The sequence below is a fragment of the Coregonus clupeaformis genome, chromosome 21, assembly GCF_020615455.1.
Source record: "Coregonus clupeaformis isolate EN_2021a chromosome 21, ASM2061545v1, whole genome shotgun sequence".
NCBI lineage: Eukaryota > Metazoa > Chordata > Actinopteri > Salmoniformes > Salmonidae > Coregonus > Coregonus clupeaformis.
In genome coordinates, this window is record NC_059212.1 from 45,325,814 (window position 1) to 45,348,978 (window position 23,165).

Here is a 23,165-nt window from a genome sequence, read left to right on the forward strand (position 1 = left end):
CTCCCAGTCCCTGCCGCTGAAAAACATCCCCACAGCATGATGCTGCCACCACCATGCTTCACCGTAGGGATGGTGCCAGGTTTCCTCCAGACGTGATGCTTGGCATTCAGGCCAAAGAGTTCAATCTTGGTTTCATCAGACCAAAGAATCTTGTTTCTCATGGTCTGAGAGTCATTTAGGTGCCCTTTGGCAAACTCCAAGCAGGCTGTCATGTGCCATTTACTGAGGAATGGCTTCCGTCTGGCCACGCTACCATAAATGCCAAGAGTGTGCAAAGCTGTCATCAAGGCAAAGGGTGGCTATTTGAAGAATCTCAAATATAAAATATATTTTGATTTGTTTAACACTGTTTTGGTTACTACATGATTCCATATGTGTTATTTCATAGTTTTGATGTCTTCACTATTATTCTACAATGTAGAAAATAGTACAAATAAAGAAAAACCCTTGAATGAGTAGGTGTGTCCAAACCTTTGACTGGTAATGTAGACAGGTGTGTGCCTTTCCAAATCATGTCCAATCAATTGAATTTACCACAGGTGGACTCCAATCAAGTTGTAGAAACATCTCAAGGATGATCAATGGAAACAGGATGCACCGGAGCTAAATTTCGAGTCTCATAGCAAAGGGTCTGAATACTTACGTACATTTCTGTTTTTTTATTTTTAATACATTTGCAAAAATTTATAAAAACCTGTTTTCGCATTGTCATTATGGGGTATTCTGTGTAGATTGATGTGGGGAAAAAAATAATTTAATCCATTTTAGAATAAGGCTGTAACATAACAAAATGTGGAAAAAGTCAAGGGGTCTGAATACTTTCAGAATACACTGTATGGTGTACATGTGCATGTATTAATAAAATATTTATTGGGGATACTAACGGGGTGCTAGGTTATTGTTGAGGAAACTTCAGCATCATCTAGCCCCTCCCTGGAGCCACCCATTAGTTTGGTCCATATATTTGGTGCCCAGTCTCCCCCACCATGGTTCCATCCACCACCAGTCTTCAGAACAGACAGTTCATGCACTTAGCAGCCTTGCTGCCGTAGTCCAGACACTCCGGGCCGATGCACTGACAGCAGGCGTTGTGGAACCAGCGGTACTTCGACCCTCCCATCGACTCACAGTATAGTTTACACTGGCGGATGGATACGCAGTCGTCAAAGTAGACCACCGTACACATGTTATCTGGTGGAGAAGGGAGGAGGGATGCAGAGAGAAAATAGGGCACAGGTCCGTTATCTCAGTAACCGCATCTTTAAAACAGAACTAGTATTCCAGTAGTCCCATGAAAACATATTTAAAGCCGTAGTTAGTAGCTACCTGCTAAAAGCAGTTATCATTAACCCTCAATGTTTTCTTCAGGGTTTGACAATGGGTGTGCTGTTGACACTAAGTGTGACCATGTGTTCTGGGGTACGTCCCAAATGGCACCCTATTCCCTATGTAGTGCACTACTTTTCTTTGGAGCCCTGGCAAAAGTGTTTCACTACATAGGGAGCCATTTGGGATGCAGCCCTGGTCTCTCTCTCTCTCTCATTAAATATGAGAGTGTTAGTTGGTTCCCCCCCACAGTGTACAGCTGCTAGCTAGAGAGAGAGAGAGAGAGAGAGAGAGAGACAGAGAGAGAGACAGAGACAGAGACAGAGACAGAGACAGAGACAGAGACAGAGACAGAGACAGAGACAGAGACAGAGACAGAGACAGAGACAGAGACAGAGACAGAGACAGAGACAGAGACAGAGACAGAGACAGAGACAGAGAGACAGAGAGACAGAGAGACAGAGAGACAGAGAGACAGAGAGACGAGAGAGAGAGAGAGAGAGAGAGAGAGAGAGAGAGAGAGAGAGAGAGAGAGAGAGAGAGAGAGAGAGAGAGAGAGAGAGAGAGAGAGAGAGAGAGAGAGAGAGAGAGAGAGAGAGAGAGAGAGAGAGACAGAGACAGAGACAGAGACAGAGACAGAGACAGAGACAGAGACAGAGACAGAGACAGAGACAGAGACAGAGACAGAGACAGAGAGAGAGAGAGATCTTTAAATGATCTTTATTGGGTCTGGGAGCCCACCACACAATAAGTACTCATACAAAACCGTATTTACACATCAATTAAAAACACAACTCCAATTCCTCCTCCACAGTAACTGAACACAACAGCCTCTGAATGCCCCATATACTCATAAACAGATCAATATTGTTGACCAGTTTATAATAGGCAAACTCAACCCTTAGTCTCGCTGCCAACATTCCCTCCAGCATTTCCACCACATCCACAGACCCCTGTCCCCGAATACTGTTCTTTCGGGTCTTCCATATTGCTAATTTTGCTGCCCCTAACACAAAATTAAGCAACACAACTACACTTTTCTGACTAAACCTGTACTTTGGCCCAAATACATTTACATTTACGTCATTTAGCAGACGCTCTTATCCAGAACGACTTACAAATTGGTGCATTCACCTTATAGCCAGTGGCATAACCACTTTACACATTTTTTAAAAAAAAATTTAAAAAAATTTGGGGGGCTGTAGAAGGATTACTTTATCCTATCCCAGGTATTCCTTAAAGAGGTGGGGTTTCAAATGTCTCCGGAAGGTGGTGAGTGACTCCGCTGTCCTGGCGTTGTGAGGGAGCTTGTTCCACCATTGGGGTGCCAGAGCAGCGAACAGTTTTGACTGGGCTGAGCGGGAACTATGCTTCCGCAGAGGAAGGGGGGCCAGCAGGCCAGACGTGGATGAACGCAATGCCCTCGTTTGGGTGTAGGGACTGATCAGAGCCTGAAGGTACAGTTGAGAAGAGAAAACCTCTCCCAACGTTGAGAACCAATTAGTGATCAGGTCAATCATCCCGACCAACCTGGGACACTGTAAAAACAGATGTGCCAGAGTTTCAGACTGAGCACAGAATGGACACCCCTCCCCAACAGTAGGATCCAGGTGTACCAGATACATGTTGGTGGCTATGGCTCCATGTATTATCCTCCATTGGAGGTCAGCTGTCCTCTTATCAATAGGCAGTTTATTTAATGATCGCCAACAGCCTTTTGGGGAGGCACCTGGACCAAGCACACCCGCCCACCTCGTCGATTTTACCCCTTCCAGGGAAGAGGCATGGGACACCTTTACACATATTCTGTACATGGCCTTCTTTCCCACCTCCTTGAACTCCCCCAGCTCCGGGGTATCAAAGGAAAGCAGCATCCCCACATCCTCCTCGAATGCCCCTGCCGCAGCACTAACAATCAGTGCAGGGAACACATAATCCAGACCCTCCTTCCACCGATCAGAATTGGAAGTGTCAGTCACATACTGCAGATGAAGTACTGGCAAGGAGTCACAGACCTCAGCGACGACCTTCCTCAGTAGCCGAGACGATCGGATCCCCGCTCTTTCTCCCAGCTCCTCCAACGACCTATTCCTGTTCCGCATCAGATGACCCAGCTTAGTACACCCCACGCCTAACAGGCATGAACGTAGGCAAGCTGAACCCAGAACACGGGACTGGATGGCAGTGTTGTGAAAAATAGGCTCTTCAAAAAGCCACATCCCTGGTGGCGTGCAGGCCTTACGGGACTTGACCAGAACTCTCCAAGCCTGCATAACAGACTCATAAAATGGAGTCAGGCCAGGATATCTAACTACACAACACTCGCACTTAGCACTCACTCAAACAATTCCCAGCATAGAGAGAGAGATAGTCTCTTGCTCTTGCTTTGGCAATGTTTACATATGTTTCCCATACTAATAGAAAAGCCCCTTGGAGGGAGGGAGACGTGTTTCCAGGCTAGTGCCAAACAGCACCTGTTTTTGATGTGTGTATGTCTGTGTGCGTATGACGGCGTCTGTGAGTGGTCAGGGCTGACTGACGATGGAGAGGCAGAGGGGAAGCACAGTTTTGTATTTGGGAGGGAGAGTGGTCGGAGGAGTGGGCCGATTGTGTATGACGGTTTATCTGAAACAGCTGTCTTGGCTCTGTTTTTAGCATCTGTTGGTTTGTAATCCAATATTCCTCCGTCAAACTCTGCTGCTCATTGAATGATTTAGCGCATTCACTTGGACTCATTAAAATGTTAGGCTAATCATATCTGATGTTTCTCTGAAGTAACAGCTACTGTATATGATAAAGAAAACTATTTTAATTATTGCATAGAAACCATTCAACCTTTTAAAATATATAATTCTCTCTCTCCCTCCCTCCCTCCCTCCCTCCCTCCCTCTCTCCCTCCCTCCCTCCCTCCCTCCCTCCCTCCCTCCCTCCCTCCCTCCCTCTCTCCCTCTCTCCCTCTCTCCCTCTCTCCCTCCCTCCCTCCCTCCCTCCCTCCCTCCCTCCCTCCCTCCCTCTCTCCCTCCTCTCCCTCTCTCTCTCTCTCCCTCCCTCCCTCCCTCCCTCCCTCTCTCCCCTCTCCTCCTCTCTCTCTCCCTCCCTCCCTCCCTCCCTCCCTCCCTCCCTCCCTCCCTCCAGCTGTTAAAATGTATACTATATCCTAGCTGGAAACTACAAGGCTATCCTCCTTAGTCCTCCACAGTGTATTGTATCCCTGTTAAACAGGCCTGCCCTAAAGCCATAGCTGCAACATCGGCAACACATCTGTGTGTATATGTGTGTGTGACTCCTAGCTGTACAGTGTCTACACTGTAGCAGCCTGGAGTCATCACTCCCTCTGTCACATGCTTGGATCTGTAGATCTGTAGATCTGTGTCTCCCACATAAAAGGGGGTCAGAGAGGGAGCTTACAGCTGGCCTGGCTATCTACAGTCTGGTGGGCTGTCAACGCTTACAGTCTGGTGGGCTGTCAACGCTTACAGTCTGGTGGGCTGTCAACGCTTACAGTCTGGTGGGCTGTCGACGCTTACAGTCTGGTGGGCTGTCGACGCTTACAGTCTGGTGGGCTGTCGACGCTTACAGTCTGGTGGGCTGTCGACGCTTACAGTCTGGTGGGCTGTCGACGCTTACAGTCTGGTGGGCTGTCGACGCTTACAGTCTGGTGGGCTGTCAACGCTTACAGTCTGGTGGACTGTCGACGCTTACAGTCTGGTGGGCTGTCGACGCTTACAGTCTGGTGGACTGTCGACGCTTACAGTCTGGTGGGCTGTCGACGCTTACAGTCTGGTGGACTGTCAACGCTTACAGTCTGGTGGGCTGTCAACGCTTACTGTCAGAGTAGAGACACCAGAGTAGAGGCACCATAGTAGAGGCACCAGAGTAGAGGCACCAGAGTAGAGGCACCAGAGTAGAGGCACCAGAGTAGAGGTGTCAGAGTAGAGGTGTCAGAGTAGAGGCACCAGAGTAGAGGCACCAGAGTAGAGGCACCAGAGTAGAGGCACCAGAGTAGAGGCACCAGAGTAGAGGTGTCAGAGTAGAGACACCAGAGTAGAGGCACCAGAGTAGAGACACCAGAGTAGAGGCACCAGAGTAGAGACACCAGAGTAGAGGCACCAGAGTAGAGACACCAGAGTAGAGGCACCAGAGTAGAGGCACCAGAGTAGAGGCTGTCAGAGTAGAGGCACCAGAGTAGAGGCACCAGAGTAGAGGCGTCATAGTAGAGACACCAGAGTAGAGGCACCAGAGTAGAGGCACCAGAGTAGAGACACCAGAGTAGAGACACCAGAGTAGAGGCACCAGAGTAGAGGCACCAGAGTAGAGGCACCAGAGTAGAGGCACCAGAGTAGAGGCACCAGAGTAGAGACACCAGAGTTGAGGCACCAGAGTAGAGGCACCAGAGTAGAGGCACCAGAGTAGAGGCACCAGAGTAGAGGCACCAGAGTAGAGGCACCATAGAAGGTTCCTAGTTCCTAGGCCCAGTGGCCCCTTCTGGCTGTGTGTGTCTGGCTTTCCACACTCCCCCTATCAGAGCAACACTACGCCTCAAACTGACACTCCCCCCATCAGAGCAACACTCCGCCTCAAACTGACACTCCCCCTATCAGAGCAACACTACGCCTCAAACTGACACTCCCCCCATCAGAGCAACACTCCGCCTCAAACTGACACTCCCCCTATCAGAGCAACACTACGCCTCAAACTGACACTTTAAAACCAACCTGTGCAGAAAGCAGCTTGACAAGTGCACACAGTCATTTTAGTAACTCAACAGCCATTGCTTGACCCTGCCTAATTGATCACGCTGATAACAACTGCAGTGTTTTTGACTGAATAGCAGTATTGTTGTTTTATGAACAGAAGCGGCGCGTGGGTAACATCACTGGGGAAGCCAAGCCATATTATAACCTACACTATAGATACAGAAGTATGTGGACACCCCTTCAAATTAGTGGATTCGGCTATTTCAGCCACACCCGTTGCTGACAGGTGTTTAAAAAATGAGCACACAGCCATGCAATCTCCATAGACAAACATTGGCAGTAGAATGGCCTTAATGAAGAGCTCAGTGACTTTCAACGTGGCACCGTCATAGGATGCCACCTTTCCAACAAGTCAGTTTATAACATTTCTGCCCTGCTAGAGCTGCCCCGGTCAACTGTAAGTGCTGTAATTGTGAAATGGAAACATCTAAGAGCAACAACGGCTCAGCCGCGAAATGGTAGGCCACACAAACTCACAGAACGGGACCGCAAAGTGCTGAAGCGCGTAAATATCGTCTGTCCTCGGTTGCAACACTCACTACCGAGTTCCAAACTGCCTCTGGAAGCAACGTCAGCACAAGAACTGTTCGTCGGGAGCTTCATTAAATGGGTTTCCATGGCCGAGCAGCCGCACACAAGCCTAAGATCACCATGCGCAATGCAAAGCGGCGGCTGGAGTGATGTAAAGATCGCCGCCATTGGACTCTGGAGCAGTGGAAATGTTTTTTCTGGAGTGATGAATCACGCTTCACCATCTGGCAGTCCGAAGGACGAATCTGGGTTTGGCGGATGCCAGGAGAACGCTACCTGCCCGAATGCATAGTGTCAACTGTAAAGTTTGGTGGAGGAGGAATAATGGTCTGAGACTGTTTTTCATGGTTCAGGCCCCTTAGTTCCAGTGAAGGGAAATCTTAACGCTACAGCATACAATGACATTCTAGACGATTCTGTGCTTCCAACTTTGTGGCAACAGTTTGGGGAAGGCCCTTTCCTGTTTCAGCATGACAATGCCCCTGTGCACAAAGTGAGGTCCATACAGAAATGGTTTATCGAGATCGGTGTGGAAGAACTTGACTGGCCTGCACAGAACCCTGACCTCAAACCTCACTAATGCTCTTGTGGCTGAATGGAAGCAAGTCCCCGCAGCAATGTTCCAACATCTAGTGGAAAGCCTTCCCAGAAGAGTGGAGGCTGTTACAGCAGCATAGGGGGGACCAACTCCATATTAATGTCCATGATTTTTGAATGAGATGTTCGACGAGCAGGTGCCCACATACTTTTGGTCATGTAGTGTATGTTGTGATAGTTGCGTAGTTTGCTCTACAACCCATTAGTTCATACGTCAACGTGATATACAATAAGGCCGTGACAACAAATATACAACAGTCACACAGCGGAGGAATACATTTCAGCTGTTTGTTTAATCACAAAACCGGGAGCAACATCTGTCCAGTGAAGTCCACAAAGCAAATATTCCATATAAACAGTTATATCACCTGCAGCATGGTCAAATAAGTTACTGTTTTCGACTAAACAACTACTGATTTAGGAGTTACCGCAAGTCAACACAAAGACAACAGGAGCACTGCCTCCACTACTCCAGCACCATTTCAACTTAAATATTTAAACATCATCAAATCAACAAGCCTATATATGCTTAGTTTAATAACCTGAAAACAAACTTAAAGATACCAAAAACAATTTAGTCCAAGCAATGTTGGTAAATATCATGTGGCTGTCCATGGTACTGATTTCTGTGTGTGTGTGTGTGTGTGTGTGTGTGTGCTTGCATGCGTGTGCAAGTAAAAAAAACTTTTTTTGGACTCACCCTACTTGCAGACTAGTTGAATACTAATGCCATCCTCCTCTCTTTCATGTTGGCTCTATCATACAATACGCTTTCAGTTTTAGTTGTCATAGGCTACCTGGCTAAAACGCTTGCTAGCCTAACTTCCTCGCATGGTCAACAATGAACCAGCTAAGTTAGCTAGCTAGCTAGTTAACGTGGTCAACAATGAACCAGCTAAGTTAGCTAGCTAGCTAGTTAACGTGAGCCTAGTAGGCTACATCTAGGCTACATACTGAACTTCAATCGTCTCAGGCCAGTGGCACAATATATGAATTTATGGTTATATCAGAATCGCCGTCATAATCTTTGGCCTGTACAGAGAATTGAGTCAAATCCACATTTAGCCTAGGATTTGACTTGATTGGTGTGAAGTCAAATCCAAATTGGCCTCCCTCGGGGGGGGTTTTGCTGCGCCAGGACCACCCACAGTTGAGCTCAGCTCAACACTGATTGGCTAATTATTTTATAATTATTTTTTTTAATCAAGGAAGGCCAAATGATTGCTGCCATCAATCAATCAAACGCTACGGAGGCAACATGTCATACTCTTTTTGTCCAGACAGCATCAGATACATGGGCTACACATACAGAGACAGAGGGGGCGCTGTTTCCCTCGCTCTGATGATTTTCTCCAGTGAAATTCAACCACTTGCGAATTGACTGAAAATTATGAAAACACAGAGAGATGAAAGATAAATTATTTTATATATCTATTTATTTTTATTGATCAAATATTCTAAGCCTGGCTTCCCTTGGCATCTATGAAATACACACCGCTGGTTATGAATAACCCAGTCACAGCATACACTCCTTACAACAGAAACACACTCTTTAACCTCCGTGGTACTCACCGACACAGTCACAGCACTCCTCCCACAGTGTCCCCAGACACAGCATACACTCCTTACAACATGAACAGTTCCCATCGGACGGACGACACTGACACAGCTCCTGCAACACACACACACACACACACAACACACAAAACAATCAACTCAATTCAAGAAACTAGTTACATAGATATATTTGCCTCAAAGCAGAGGTTTTCATAGTTTTGGTCACGTAGGACTGGAGTTGCGGTGACTTGTTTCTGTGTGTTGTACTGTACTATAGAGACCAGACCAGAACACATCAACACACACACACACACACACACACACACACACACACACACACACACACACACACACACACACACACACACACACACACACACACACACACACACACACACACACACACACACACACACACACACACACACACATACCGGAGACAATTGCTACAGTGCCTTCAGAAAGTATTCCCCCATGACTTTTTCCACATTGTGTTGTGTTACAGCCTGAATTTAAAATGGATTACATTGAGATGTTGTGTCACTGGCCTACATACAATACCCCATAATGTTTACAAATTAATACAAAATGAAAAGCCGAAATGTCTTGAGTCAATAAGTATTCACACCCCTTTGTTAAGCAAGCCTAAATAAGTTCAGGAGTAAAAATGTGCTTAACAAGTCACATATTAAGTTGCATGGACTCACTCTGTGTGCAATAATGGTGTTTAACATGATTTCTGAATGACTACCTCATCTCTGTACCCAACACATACAATTATCTGTAAGGTCTCTCAGTCAAGCAGTGAATTTCAAACACAGATTCAACCACAAAGACCAGGGAGGTTTTCCAATGCCTTGCAAAGAAGGGCACCTATTGGTAGATGGGTAAAAAATTAAAAAAGCAGACATTGAATATCCCTTTGAGCATGGTGAAGTTATTAATTACACTTTGGATGGTGTATAAATACACCCAGTCACTACAAAGATACAGGCGTCCTTCCTAACACAGTTGCCAGAGAGGAAGGAAACCGCTCAGGGATTTCACCATGAGGCCAATGGTGACTTTAAAACAGTTAAAGAGATGAATGTCTGTGACAGGAGAAAACTGAGGATGGATCAACAACATTGTAGTTACTCCACAATACTAACCTAAATGACAGAGTGAAAAGAAGGAAGCCTGTACAGAATAAAAGTATTCCAAAACATGAATCATGTTTGCAATAAGGCACTAAAGTAAAACTGCAAAAAAAATTGCAAATAAATTAACTTTATGTCCTGAATACAAAGCGTTATGTTTGGGGCAAATCCAACACAACACATCACTGAGTACCACTATTAATATGTTAAAGCATGGGGGTGGCTGCATCATGTTATGGGTATGCTTGTCATCGGCAAGGACTATGACGTTTTTATTTTATTTTTTAGGATAGAATAGAGCTAAAATAAAGCATACCCATAAAGCAAAAATAGAGCTAAGCACAGGAAAAACCTGGTTCAGTCTGCTTTCCAACAGACACTGGGAGATGAATTCACCTTTCAGCAGGACAATCACCTAAACCACAAGGCCAAATATACACCGGAGTTGCTTACCAAGACGACATTGAATTTGGCCTAGTTACAGTTGACTTAAAAATCGGCTTGACAATCTATGGCAAGACTTGAAAATGGCTGTCTAGCAATGATCAACAACCAACTTGACAGAGCTTGAAGAATTAAAAAATAATAATAATGTACAAAGCTCTCAGACCTGGTTCCGTCTGCTTTCCAACAGACACTGGGAGATGAATTCACCTTTCAGCAGGACAATAACCTAAAACACAAGGCCAAATATACACTGGAGTTGCTTACTAAGATGACATTGAATGTTCCTGAGTGGCCTAGTTACAGTTTAGACGACTTAAATCAGCTTGAAAATCTATGGCAAGACTTGAAAATGCTTGAAGAATTTATAAAAGAATAATGTGCAAATATTGTACAATCCAGGTGTGGAAAGCTCTTAGAGACTTAGCCAGAAAGACGCACAGCTGTAATCGCTGCCAAAGGTGATTCTAACATGTATTGACTCAGGGGTGTGAATACTTACATAAATTAGATATTTTTGTATTTCATTTTCAATACATTAGTAAAATCTCTAAAAACATGTTTTCACTTCATTATGGGGTATTGTGTGTAGATGGGTGAGAAAAAACATCTGTTTAATCCATTTTGAATTCAGGCTGGAACACAACAAAATGCGGAATAAGTCAAGGGGTATGAATACTTTCCTAAAGCACTGTATGTTACAGCCACACACACACACACACACACACACACACACACGGAAAGTATTCAGACCCCTTGACTTTTTCCACACTTTGTTACGTTACAGCCTTGTTCTAAAATGTATTAAATATTAATTTTTTTATCAGCAATCTACACAAAATACCCCATAATGATAAAGCGAAACAGGTTTTTAGAAATGTTTGCTAATTTATTAAAATAAAAAAACAGAAATACCTTATTTACATAAGTATTCAGACCCTTTGCTATGAGACTTGAAATTGAGCTCATGTGCATCCTGTTTCCATTGATCATCCTTGAGATGTTTCTACAACTTGATTGGAGTCCACCAGTGGTAAATTCAATTGATTGGACATGATTTGGAAAGGCACACACCTGTCTATATAAGATCCCACAGTTGACAGTGCATGTCAGAGCAAAAACCAAGCCATGAGGTTGAAGGAATTGTCCGTAGAGCTCCGAGACAGGATTGTGTCGAGGCACAAATCTGGGGAAGGGTACCAAAAAATGTCTGCAGCATTGAAGGTCCCCAAGAACACAGTGGCCTCCATCATTCTTAAATATAATACGTTTGTAACCACCAAGACTCTTCCTAGAGCTGGCCGCCTGGCCAAACTGAGCAATCAGGGGAGAAGGGCCTTGGTCAGGGAGGTGACCAAGAACCCGATGGTCACTCTGACAGAGCTCTAGAGTTCCTCTGTGGAGATGGGGAACCTTCCAGAAGGACAACTATCTCTGCAGCACTCCACCAATCAGGCCTTTATGGGAGAGTGGCCAGATGGAAGCCACTCCTCAGTAAAAGGCACATGACAGCCCGCTTGGAGTTTGCCAAAAGGCACCTAAAGGACTCTCAGACCATGAGAAACAAGATTCTCTGGTCTGATGAAACCAAGATTGAACTACAGTGGGGAAAAAAAGTATTTAGTCAGCCACCAATTGTGCAAGTTCTCCCACTTAAAAAGATGAGAGAGGCCTGTAATTTTCATCATAGGTACACGTCAACTATGACAGACAAAATGAGGAAGAAATTCCAGAAAATCACATTGTAGGATTTTTTATGAATTTATTTGCAAATTATGGTGGAAAATAAGAATTTGGTCAATAACAAAAGTTTCTCAATACTTTGTTATATACTCTTTGTTGGCAATGACACAGGTCAAACGTTTTCTGGAAGTCTTCACAAGGTTTTCACACACTGTTGCTGGTATTTTGGCCCATTCCTCCATGCAGATCTCCTCTAGAGCAGTGATGTTTTGGGGCTGTCACTGGGCAACACAGACTTTCAACTCCCTCCAAAGATTTTCTATGGGGTTGAGATCTGGAGACTGGCTAGGCCACTCCAGGACCTTGAAATGCTTCTTACGAAGCCACTCCTTCGTTGCCCGGGCGGTGTGTTTGGGATCATTGTCATGCTGAAAGACCCAGCCACGTTTCATCTTCAATGCCCTTGCTGATGGAAGGAGGTTTTCACTCAAAATCTCACGATACATGGCCCCATTCATTATTTCCTTTACACGGATCAGTCGTCCAGGTGCCTTTGCAGAAAAACAGCCCCAAAGCATGATGTTTCCACCCCCATGCTTCACAGTAGGTATGGTGTTCTTTGGATGCAACTCAGCATTCTTTGTCCTCCAAACACGACGAGTTGAGTTTTTACCAAAATGTTCTATTTTGGTTTCATCTGACCATATTACATTCTCCCAATCCTCTTCTGGATCATCCAAATGCACTCTAGCAAACTTCAGACGGGCCTGGACATGTACTGGCTTAAGCAGGGGGACACGTCTGGCACTGCAGGATTTGAGTCCCTGGCGGCGTAGTGTGTTACTGATGGTAGGCTTTGTTACTTTGGTCCCAGCTCTCTGCAGGTCATTCACTAGGTCCCCCCGTGTGGTTCTGGGATTTTTGCTCACCGTTCTTGTGATCATTTTGACTCCCACGGGGTGAGATCTTGCGTGGAGCCCCAGATCGAGGGAGATTATCAGTGGTCTTGTATGTCTTCCATTTCCTAATAATTGCTCCCACAGTTGATTTCTTCAAACCAAGCTGCTTACCTATTGCAGATTCAGTCTTCCCAGCCTGGTGCAGGTCTACAATTTTGTTTCTGGTGTCCTTTGACAGCTCTTTGGTCTTGGCCATAGTGGAGTTTGGAGTGTGACTGTTTGAGGTTGTGGACAGGTGTCTTTTATACTGATAACAAGTTCAAACAGGTGCTATTAATACAGGTAACGAGTGGAGGACAGAGGAGCCTCTTAAAGAAGAAGTTACAGGTCTGTGAGAGCCAGAAATCTTGCTTGTTTGTAGGTGACCAAATACTTATTTTCCACCATAATTTGCAAATCAATTCATTAAAAATCCTACAATGTGATTTTCTGGATTTTCTTTTCTCAATTTGTCTGTCATAGTTGACGTGTACCTATGATGAAAATTACAGGCCTCTCTCATCTTTTTAAGTGGGAGAACTTGCACAATTGGTGGCTGACTAAATACTTTTTTTTCCCACTGTATTTGGCCTGAATGCCAAGCCAAATACAGTGAAGGAAACCTGGTACCATCCCTACGGTGAAGCATGGTGGTGGCAGCATCATGCTGTGGGGATGTTTTTCAGCGGCAGGGACTGGGAGACTAGTCAGGATCGAGGAAAAGATGAACAGAGCAAAGTACAGACCGATTATTGATGAAACCTGCTACAGACTTTGGCGAAGGTTCATCTTCCAACAGGACAATGACCCTAAGCACACAGCCAAGAAAACGCAGGAGTGGCTTCGGGACAAGTCTCTGAATTTCCTTGAGTGGCCCAGCCAGAGCCTGGACTTGAACCCGATCTCTGGAGAGACCTGAAAATAGCTGTGCAGCAACGCTCCCCATCCAACCTGACAGAGCTTGAGAGGATCTGCAGAGAAGAATGGGAGAAACTCCCCAAATACACTCAAGGCTGTAATCTCTGCCAAAGGTGCTTCAACCAAGTACTGAGTAAAGAGTCTGAATACTTATGTAAATGTCATATTTCAGGTTTTTAATAAATTACCAACAATTTCTAAAAACCAGTTTTTGCTTTGTCATTATGCGGTATTGTGTGTAGATTGAGGAGGAAAAAAATCTATTTAATCAATTTTAGAATAAGGCTGTAACGTAACAAAATGTGGAAAAAGTCAAGGGGTCTGAATACTTTCCGAATGCACTGTACATACCGGATACAATTACTATGTTACAGCCATTCACACATACCGGATACAATGACTATACATACAGCCATACATACATATGTTAGAAGAATGTAGCCACAGTAGGACATGTTAGCTTAATTTCTGGTTAGGAGGGGAACATAAACACATGACACTGTATGTATGGACATGTTCAGGCATGTGCGAAGTTTAAAACACACAGGCAATATATTTTACTACATAAGATCAAACTCAATTGTGAAGCAGAATAAATTTTCACTGTATGAGTTAGATAAATTCTAATAAAATCTTCTCCTGGAATGGCACAAACAATGAAAAGCAGAAACTAAAACAAAACCTAAGAGACATCCCCATTCTTTCAACAAAGTGAAAACACATTTTGGCAGCACACTAAAGGAGTGAGGAGACTAAGGAGTTTGACTCTCTCTCTCTCTCTCTCTCTCTCTCTCTCTCTCTCTCTCTCTCTCTCTCTCTCTCTCTCTCTCTCTCTCTCTCTCTCTCTCTCTCTCTCTCTCTCTCTCTCTCTCTCTCTCTCTCTCTCTCTCTCTCTCTCTCTCTCTCTCTCTCTCTCTCTCTCTCTCTCTCTCTCTCTCTCTCTCTCTCTCTCTCTCTCTCTCTCTCTCTCTCTCTCTCTCTCTCTCTCTCTCTCTCTCTCTCTCTCTCTCTCTCTCTCTCTCTCTCTCTCTCTCTCTCTCTCTCTCTCTCTCTCTCTCTCTCTCTCTCTCTCTCTCTCTCTCTCTCTCTCTCTCTCTCTCTCTCTCTCTCTCTCTCTCTCTCTCTCTCTCTCTCTCTCTCTCTCTCTCTCTCTCTCTCTCTCTCTCTCTCTCTCTCTCTCTCTCTCTCTCTCTCTCTCTCTCTCTCTCAGAGAGCACATTCCACAAAGTCAAGGTCAAAGCTGTGAAGGAGGGGGGTGGGAGAGAGGGAGATGGAAACAGTGAGATAGAGAGAGAAAGTGAAAGAGAGAGGTGCTTCTGTTCACAACCAAGGAGGGCCTACAGCAGCACCTAGATCTTCTGCACAGATTCTGTCAGACCTGGGCCCTGACAGTAAATCTCAGTAAGACAAATTCCATCTAGCTACCGTTGCCCTAGAGCACACAAAAAAGTATATGTACCTCGGCCTAAACATCAGCGCCACAGGTAACTTCCAGAAAGCGGTGAACGATCTGATATACAAGGCAAGAAGGGCCTTCTACGCCATCAAAAGGAACATAAAATTCAACATACCAATTAGGATCTGGCTAAAAATACTTGAATCAGTTATAGAACCCATTGCCCTTCATGGTTGTGAGGTCTGGGGTCCGCTCACCAACCAAGAATTCACAAAATGGGACAAACACCAAATTGAGACACTGCATGCAGAATTCTGCAAAATATCCTCCGTGTACAACGTAAAACACCAAATAATGCATGCAGAGCACAATTAGGCCGATACCCGCTAATTATCAAAATCCAGAAAAGAGCCGTTCAATTCTACAACCACCTAAAAGGAAGCGAGTCCCAAACCTTCTATAACAAAGCCATCACCTACAGAGAGATGAACCTGGAGAAGAGTCGCCTAAGTAAGCTGGTCCTGTGTACACAAACACACACTTCTGCTCTCTCTACCTCCCGGGCTCTGATAGTGATCTGATCATACAGTGTTTGTTATGACAAAATGCTATGAAAAAGTATTTGCCCCCTTTCTAATTTTCTATTTGCCCCCTTTCAAAATGCTATGAAAAAGTATTTGCCCCCTGTGACGTCACGAGAGGCTACACAGCTTTCAGCGGGATTGCTCAAGTAGTGCAAGGAGACAAGGTTCAAACAAAACAAGGATTTTATTATAGGTCTTGGGAAATTAACGAAAATATAACAAAATTCTGTTCTCTTGTGGCTCTTTAAGGGTTAACAGTTCAGGGATGTCTCTTCCACATCCAAAATCATAATTCTCACTCGCTCAGATAACTTTTCCCCAGCCTTACTGTAGTCCACGTTGCAGCTAGTGGCCAACCCAGCAAAAAAGTCCTTCCAAATGTCTCTCACGTATTTCCACAGGTGCATATATCCAAAGGTGAGTATTTCCCAAAGGTAAGTATCTCCAAATCCTTATATTCCTCATGGAAGTGGACGTGCAGCACTCTTGTCCTCCAGAGAGCCCAGGTTGGAGACTGTGTCTCTTCCCTTCCCAAACCTTCAGCTCATCAGCTCCTCATTTGTTTCAGCTGCGTGGGAAGATTGGCCATAGAGGGGTGGAGTTCCCGACCCTACCAGCAGATGGAGCCATAGCTGTCTGGGTTTGCAGCCACCTCAGGGGGATGTAACGTCCCTCCAGGACACAGCCTCTCGTGACATCACACCCCTTTCTAATTTTCTCTACTTTTGCATATTTGTGATACTGAATGTTATCAGATCTTCAACCAAAACCTAATATTAGATAAAGGGAACATAAGTGAACAAATAACACAACAATTACATATTTATTTCATAAACAAAGTTATGCAACACCCAATGCCCCTGTGTGAAAAAGTAATTGCCCCCTTACACTCAATAACTGGTTGTGCCACCTTTAGCTGCAATGACTCCAACCAAATGCTTTCTGTGGTTGTTGATCAGTCTCTCACGTCGCTGTGGAGGAATTTTGGCCCACTCCTCCATGCAGAACTGCTTTAACTCAGTGACGTGTGGGTTTTCAAGCATGAACTGCTCGTTTCAAGTCCTGCCACAACATCTCAATTGAGATTAGGTCTGGACTTTGACTAGGTATTTCAAAAACGTAAAATGTGTTGCTTTTTAGCAATTTTCATGTAGACTTGATTGTGTGTTTTGGATCATTGTCTTGCTGCATGACCCAGCTGCACTTCAGCTTCAGCTCACAGACGGATGGCCTGACATTCTCCTGTAGAATTCTCTGATACAGAGCAGAATTCATGGCTCCTTCTATTAAGGCAAGTCGTCCAGGTCCTGAGGCAGCAAAGCATCCCCAAACCATCACACCACCACCACCATGCTTGACCTTTGGTATGATGTTCTTACTGTGGAATGCAGTGTTTGGTTTTTGCCAGGCATAATGGGACCCATCTCGTCCAAAAAGTTGACTCAAGTTTGCCAAAAAGCACCTGGATGATCATCAAGACTCTTGGAATAACTTTCTATGGACAGATGATTCAAAAGTATAACTTTTTGGACGACATGGTTCCAGTAATGCCTGGCGAAAACCAAACTATACAGGCTATATACAGCTATATACAGGGGGGACCGGTACAGAGTCAATATACAGGTGTCGTAGTAAATATATAATGTTATAGCTTGGTCTGACTAAAATCTTGTGCATGACCCATTTTGTGTTGGGCCTTTGTATTCAATACAATGGACAAAAGAGTCCTATCTTGTCAGCCTTGTCAGCAGGTGGCTAAGGACAACACCCACGCCATAGGTCTCTCAGTTCTTCCAACTCACGAGTTCTTGCTCTGAGGACACACACACACACCCACACACACACACACACACACACACACACACATCATCACTGATAAACACACACACACACACACACACACACACATCATCACTGATAACACACACACACACACACACACACACATCATCACTGTTAAACACACACACACACACACACACACAAAAATCCCCTTCTCTTAGGCTGAACATCTGAAGACAGAGAACCCGACTCAGAGCCAATGCAACAGTGATACTAACCTGGAGGGGACCTCGCCCAACTCATCAGGACCAATCAGAAGATCAGAACTACTAGATTCAACCTACTTCATTTTATTGTATAAAATGTCAGCACACAATGTTTCGGGGCTCTCTCAGATATCTCCCTACGAGATTGACGAACGGGTCCGTGCACGCGATTCCAGATATCTTTACCTCTGAATAAACTGCCTTTATTATACCATATCCACCCTGTCCAAAGTCTCTACTTGGTCTCAGTTCTCCAGTAAACTTGTTTTATCAACACAGGCTATATACAGCTATATACAGGGGGGACCGGTACAGAGTCAATATACAGGCTATATACAGCTATATACAGGGGGGACCGGTACAGAGTCAATATACAGCTATATACAGGGGGGACCGGTACAGAGTCAATATACAGGCTATATACAGCTATATACAGGGGGTACCGGTACAGAGTCAATATACAGGCTATATACAGCTGTATACAGGGGGGACCGGTACAGAGTCTATATACAGCTATATACAGGGGGGACCGGTACAGAGTCAATATACAGGCTATATACAGCTATATACAGGGGGGACCGGTACAGAGTCAATATACAGACTATATACAGCTATATACAGGGGGGACCAGTACAGAGTCAATATACAGGCTATATACAGGGGGGACCGGTACAGAGTCAATATACAGGCTATATACAGCTATATACAGGGGGGACCAGTACAGAGTCAATATACAGGCTATATACAGGGGGGACCGGTACAGAGTCAATATACAGGCTATATACAGCTATATACAGGGGGTACCGGTACAGAGTCAATATACAGGCTATATACAGCTATATACAGTGGGGACCGGTACAGAGTCAATACACAGGCTATATACAGCTATATACAGGGGGGACCGGTACAGAGTCAATATACAGGCTATATACAGCTATATACAGGGGGTACCGGTACAGAGTCAATATACAGGCTATATCCAACTATATACAGGGGGGACCGGTACAGAGTCAATATACAGGCTATATACAGGGGGTACCGGTACAGAGTCAATATACAGGCTATATACAGCTATATACAGGGGGTACCGGTACAGAGTCAATATACAGGCTATATACAGGGGGTACCGGTACAATTCAAAAGTATAACTTTTTGGACGACATGGTTCCAGTAATGCCTGGCGAAAACCAAACTATACAGGCTATATACAGCTATATACAGGGGGGACCGGTACAGAGTCAATATACAGGCTATATACAGTTATATACAGGGGGGACCGGTACAGAGTCAATATACAGGCTATATACAGGGGGGACCGGTAGAGAGTCAATATACAGGCTATATACAGGCTATATACAGGGGGGACCGGTACAGAGTCTATATACAGCTATATACAGGGGGGACCGGTACAGAGTCAATATACAGGCTATATACAGCTATATACAGGGGGTACCGGTACAGAGTCAATATACAGGCTATATACAGCTATATACAGGGGGGACCGGTACAGAGTCAATATACAGCTATATACAGGGGGGACCGGTACAGAGTCAATATACAGGCTATATACAGCTATATACAGGGGGTACCGGTACAGAGTCAATATACAGGCTATATACAGCTATATACAGTGGGGACCGGTACAGAGTCAATATACAGGCTATATACAGCTATATACAGGGGGGACCGGTACAGAGTCAATATACAGGCTATATACAGCTATATACAGGGGGTACCGGTACAGAGTCAATATACAGGCTATATACAACTATATACAGGGGGGACCGGTACAGAGTCAATATACAGGCTATATACAGGGGGTACCGGTACAGAGTCAATATACAGGCTATATACAGCTATATACAGGGGGTACTGGTACAGAGTCAATATACAGGCTATATACAGGGGGTACCGGTACAGAGTCAATATACAGGCTATATACAGCTATATACAGGGGGGACCGGTACAGAGTCAATATACAGGCTATATATAGCTATATACAGGGGGGACCGGTACAGAGTCAATATACAGGCTATATACAGGGGGTACCGGTACAGAATCAATATACAGGCTATATACAGCTATATACAGGGGGGACCGGTACAGAGTCAATATACAGGCTATATACAGCTATATACAGGGGGGACCGGTACAGAGTCAATATACAGGCTATATACAGCTATATACAGGGGGTACCGTACAGAGTCAATATACAGGCTATATACAGGGGGTACCGGTACAGAGTCAATATACAGGCTATATACAGCTATATACAGGGGGACCGTACAGAGTCAATATACAGGCTATTTACAGCTATATACAGGGGGGACCGTACAGAGTCAATATACAGGCTATATACAGCTATATACAGGGGTACCGGTACAGAGTCAATATACAGCTATATACAGGGGGACCGGTACAGAGTCAATATACAGGCTATATACAGCTATATACAGGGGGGACCGGTACAGAGTCAATATACAGACTATATACAGCTATATACAGGGGGGACCAGTACAGAGTCAATATACAGGCTATATACAGGGGGGACCGGTACAGAGTCAATATACAGGCTATATACAGCTATATACAGGGGGGACCAGTACAGAGTCAATATACAGGCTATATACAGGGGGGACCGGTACAGAGTCAATATACAGGCTATATACAGCTATATACAGGGGGTACCGGTACAGAGTCAATATACAGGCTATGTACAGCTATATACAGGGGGGACCGGTACAGAGTCAATATACAGCTATATACAGGGGGACCGGTACAGAGTCAATATACAGGCTATATACAGCTATATACAGGGGTACCGGTACAGAGTCAATATACAGGCTATATACAGCTATATACAGGGGGGACCGGTACAGAGTCAATATACAGGCTATATACAGCTATATACAGGGGGGACCGGTACAGAGTCAATATACAGGCTATATACAGCTATATACAGGGGGGACCGGTACAGAGTCAATATACAGGCTATATACAGCTATATACAGGGGGTACCGGTACAGGGTCAATATACAGGCTATATACAGCTATATACAGGGGGTACCGGTACAGAGTCAATATACAGGCTATAAACAGCTATATACAGGGGGGACCGGTAGAGAGTCAATATACAGGCTATATACAGGGGGACCGGTACAGAGTCAATATACAGGCTATATACAGGGGGGACCGGTACAGAGTCAATATAGAGGCTATATACAGCTATATACAGGGGGGACCGGTACAGAGTCTATATACAGGCTATATACAGCTATATACAGGGGGGACCGGTACAGAGTCAATATACAGGCTATATACAGGGGTGGCCGGTACAGAGTCAATATACAGGCTATATACAGCTATATACAGGGGGGACCGGTACAGAGTCAATATACAGGCTATATACAGCTATATACAGGGGGTACCGGTACAGAGTCAATATACAGGCTATATACAGCTATATACAGGGGGGACCGGTACAGAGTCAATATACAGGCTATATACAGGGGGTACCGGTACAGAGTCAATATACAGGCTATATACAGGCTATATACAGGGAGTACCGGTACAGAGTCAATATACAGGCTATATACAGGGGTACCAGTACAGAGTCAATATACAGGCTATATACAGCTATATACAGGGGGGACCGGTACAGAGTCAATATACAGGCTATATACAGGGGGTACCGGTACAGAGTCAATATACAGGCTATATACAGCTATTTACAGGGGGGACCGGTACAGAGTCAATATACAGGCTATATATAGCTATATACAGGGGGGACCGGTACAGAGTCAATATACAGGCTATATACAGGGGGTACCGGTACAGAGTCAATATACAGGCTATATACAGCTATATACAGGGGGGACCGGTACAGAGTCAATATACAGGCTATATACAGCTATATACAGGGGGGACTGGTACAGAGTCAATATACAGGCTATATACAGCTATATACAGGGGGTACCGGTACAGAGTCAATATACAGGCTATATACAGGGGGTACCGGTACAGAGTCAATATACAGGCTATATAAAGCTATATACAGGGGGGACCGGTACAGAGTCAATATACAGGCTATATACAGCTATATACAGGGGGGACCGGTACAGAGTCAATATACAGGCTATATACAGCTATATACAGGGGGGACCGGTACAGAGTCAATATACAGGCTATATACAGCTATATACAGGGGGTACCGGTACAGGGTCAATATACAGGCTATATACAGCTATATACAGGGGGTACCGGTACAGAGTCAATATACAGGCTATATACAGCTATATACAGGGGGACCGGTACAGAGTCAATATACAGGCTATATACAGGGGGGACCGGTACAGAGTCAATATACAGGCTATATACAGCTATATACAGGGGGTACCGGTACAGAGTCAATATACAGGCTATATACAGGGGGGACCGGTACAGAGTCAATATAGAGGCTATATACAGCTATATACAGGGTGGACCGGTACAGAGTCAATATACAGGCTATATACAGCTATATACAGGGGGGACCGGTACAGAGTCAATATACAGGCTATATACAGCTATATACAGGGGGTACCGGTACAGAGTCTATATACAGGCTATATACAGCTATATACAGGGGGGACCGGTACAGAGTCAATATACAGGCTATATACAGGGGTGGCCGGTACAGAGTCAATATACAGGCTATATACAGGGGGTACCGGTACAGAGTCAATATACAGGCTATATACAGCTATATACAGGGGGGACCGGGACAGAGTCAATATACAGGCTATATACAGGCTATATACAGGGGGGACCGGTACAGAGTCAATATACAGGCTATATACAGGGGTGGCCGGTACAGAGTCAATATACAGGCTATATACAGCTATATACAGGGGGGACCGGTACAGAGTCAATATACAGCTATATACAGGGGGTACCGGTACAGAGTCAATATACAGGCTATATACAGCTATATACAGGGGGACCGGTACAGAGTCAATATACAGGCTATATACAGCTATATACAGGGGGGACCGGTACAGAGTCAATATACAGGCTATATACAGTTATATACAGGGGGACCGGTACAGAGTCAATATACAGGCTATATACAGGGGGACCGGTACAGAGTCAATATACAGGCTATATACAGCTATATACAGGGGGTACCGGTACAGAGTCAATATACAGGCTATATACAGGGGGGACCGGTACAGAGTCAATATAGAGGCTATATACAGCTATATACAG

General features: G+C 44.8%; 1 protein-coding gene across 1 annotated transcript in view; it reads right to left on the reverse strand.

Moving 5' to 3' along the window:
- Positions 1 to 753: 753 nt before the first annotated feature.
- LOC121534742 (twisted gastrulation protein homolog 1-B-like) overlaps positions 754 to 23,165 on the reverse strand; it is a 93,305-nt gene continuing 70,893 nt past the window's right edge. The window contains exons 3-4 of the mRNA XM_041841320.2: positions 8,784 to 8,883; positions 754 to 1,191 (exon numbers count right to left, since the gene is read on the reverse strand). Of these exons, the coding sequence (XP_041697254.2) occupies positions 1,010 to 1,191; positions 8,784 to 8,883 (282 nt within the window). The 3' untranslated portion in view covers positions 754 to 1,009. The remainder of the gene's footprint in view (positions 1,192 to 8,783; positions 8,884 to 23,165) is intronic.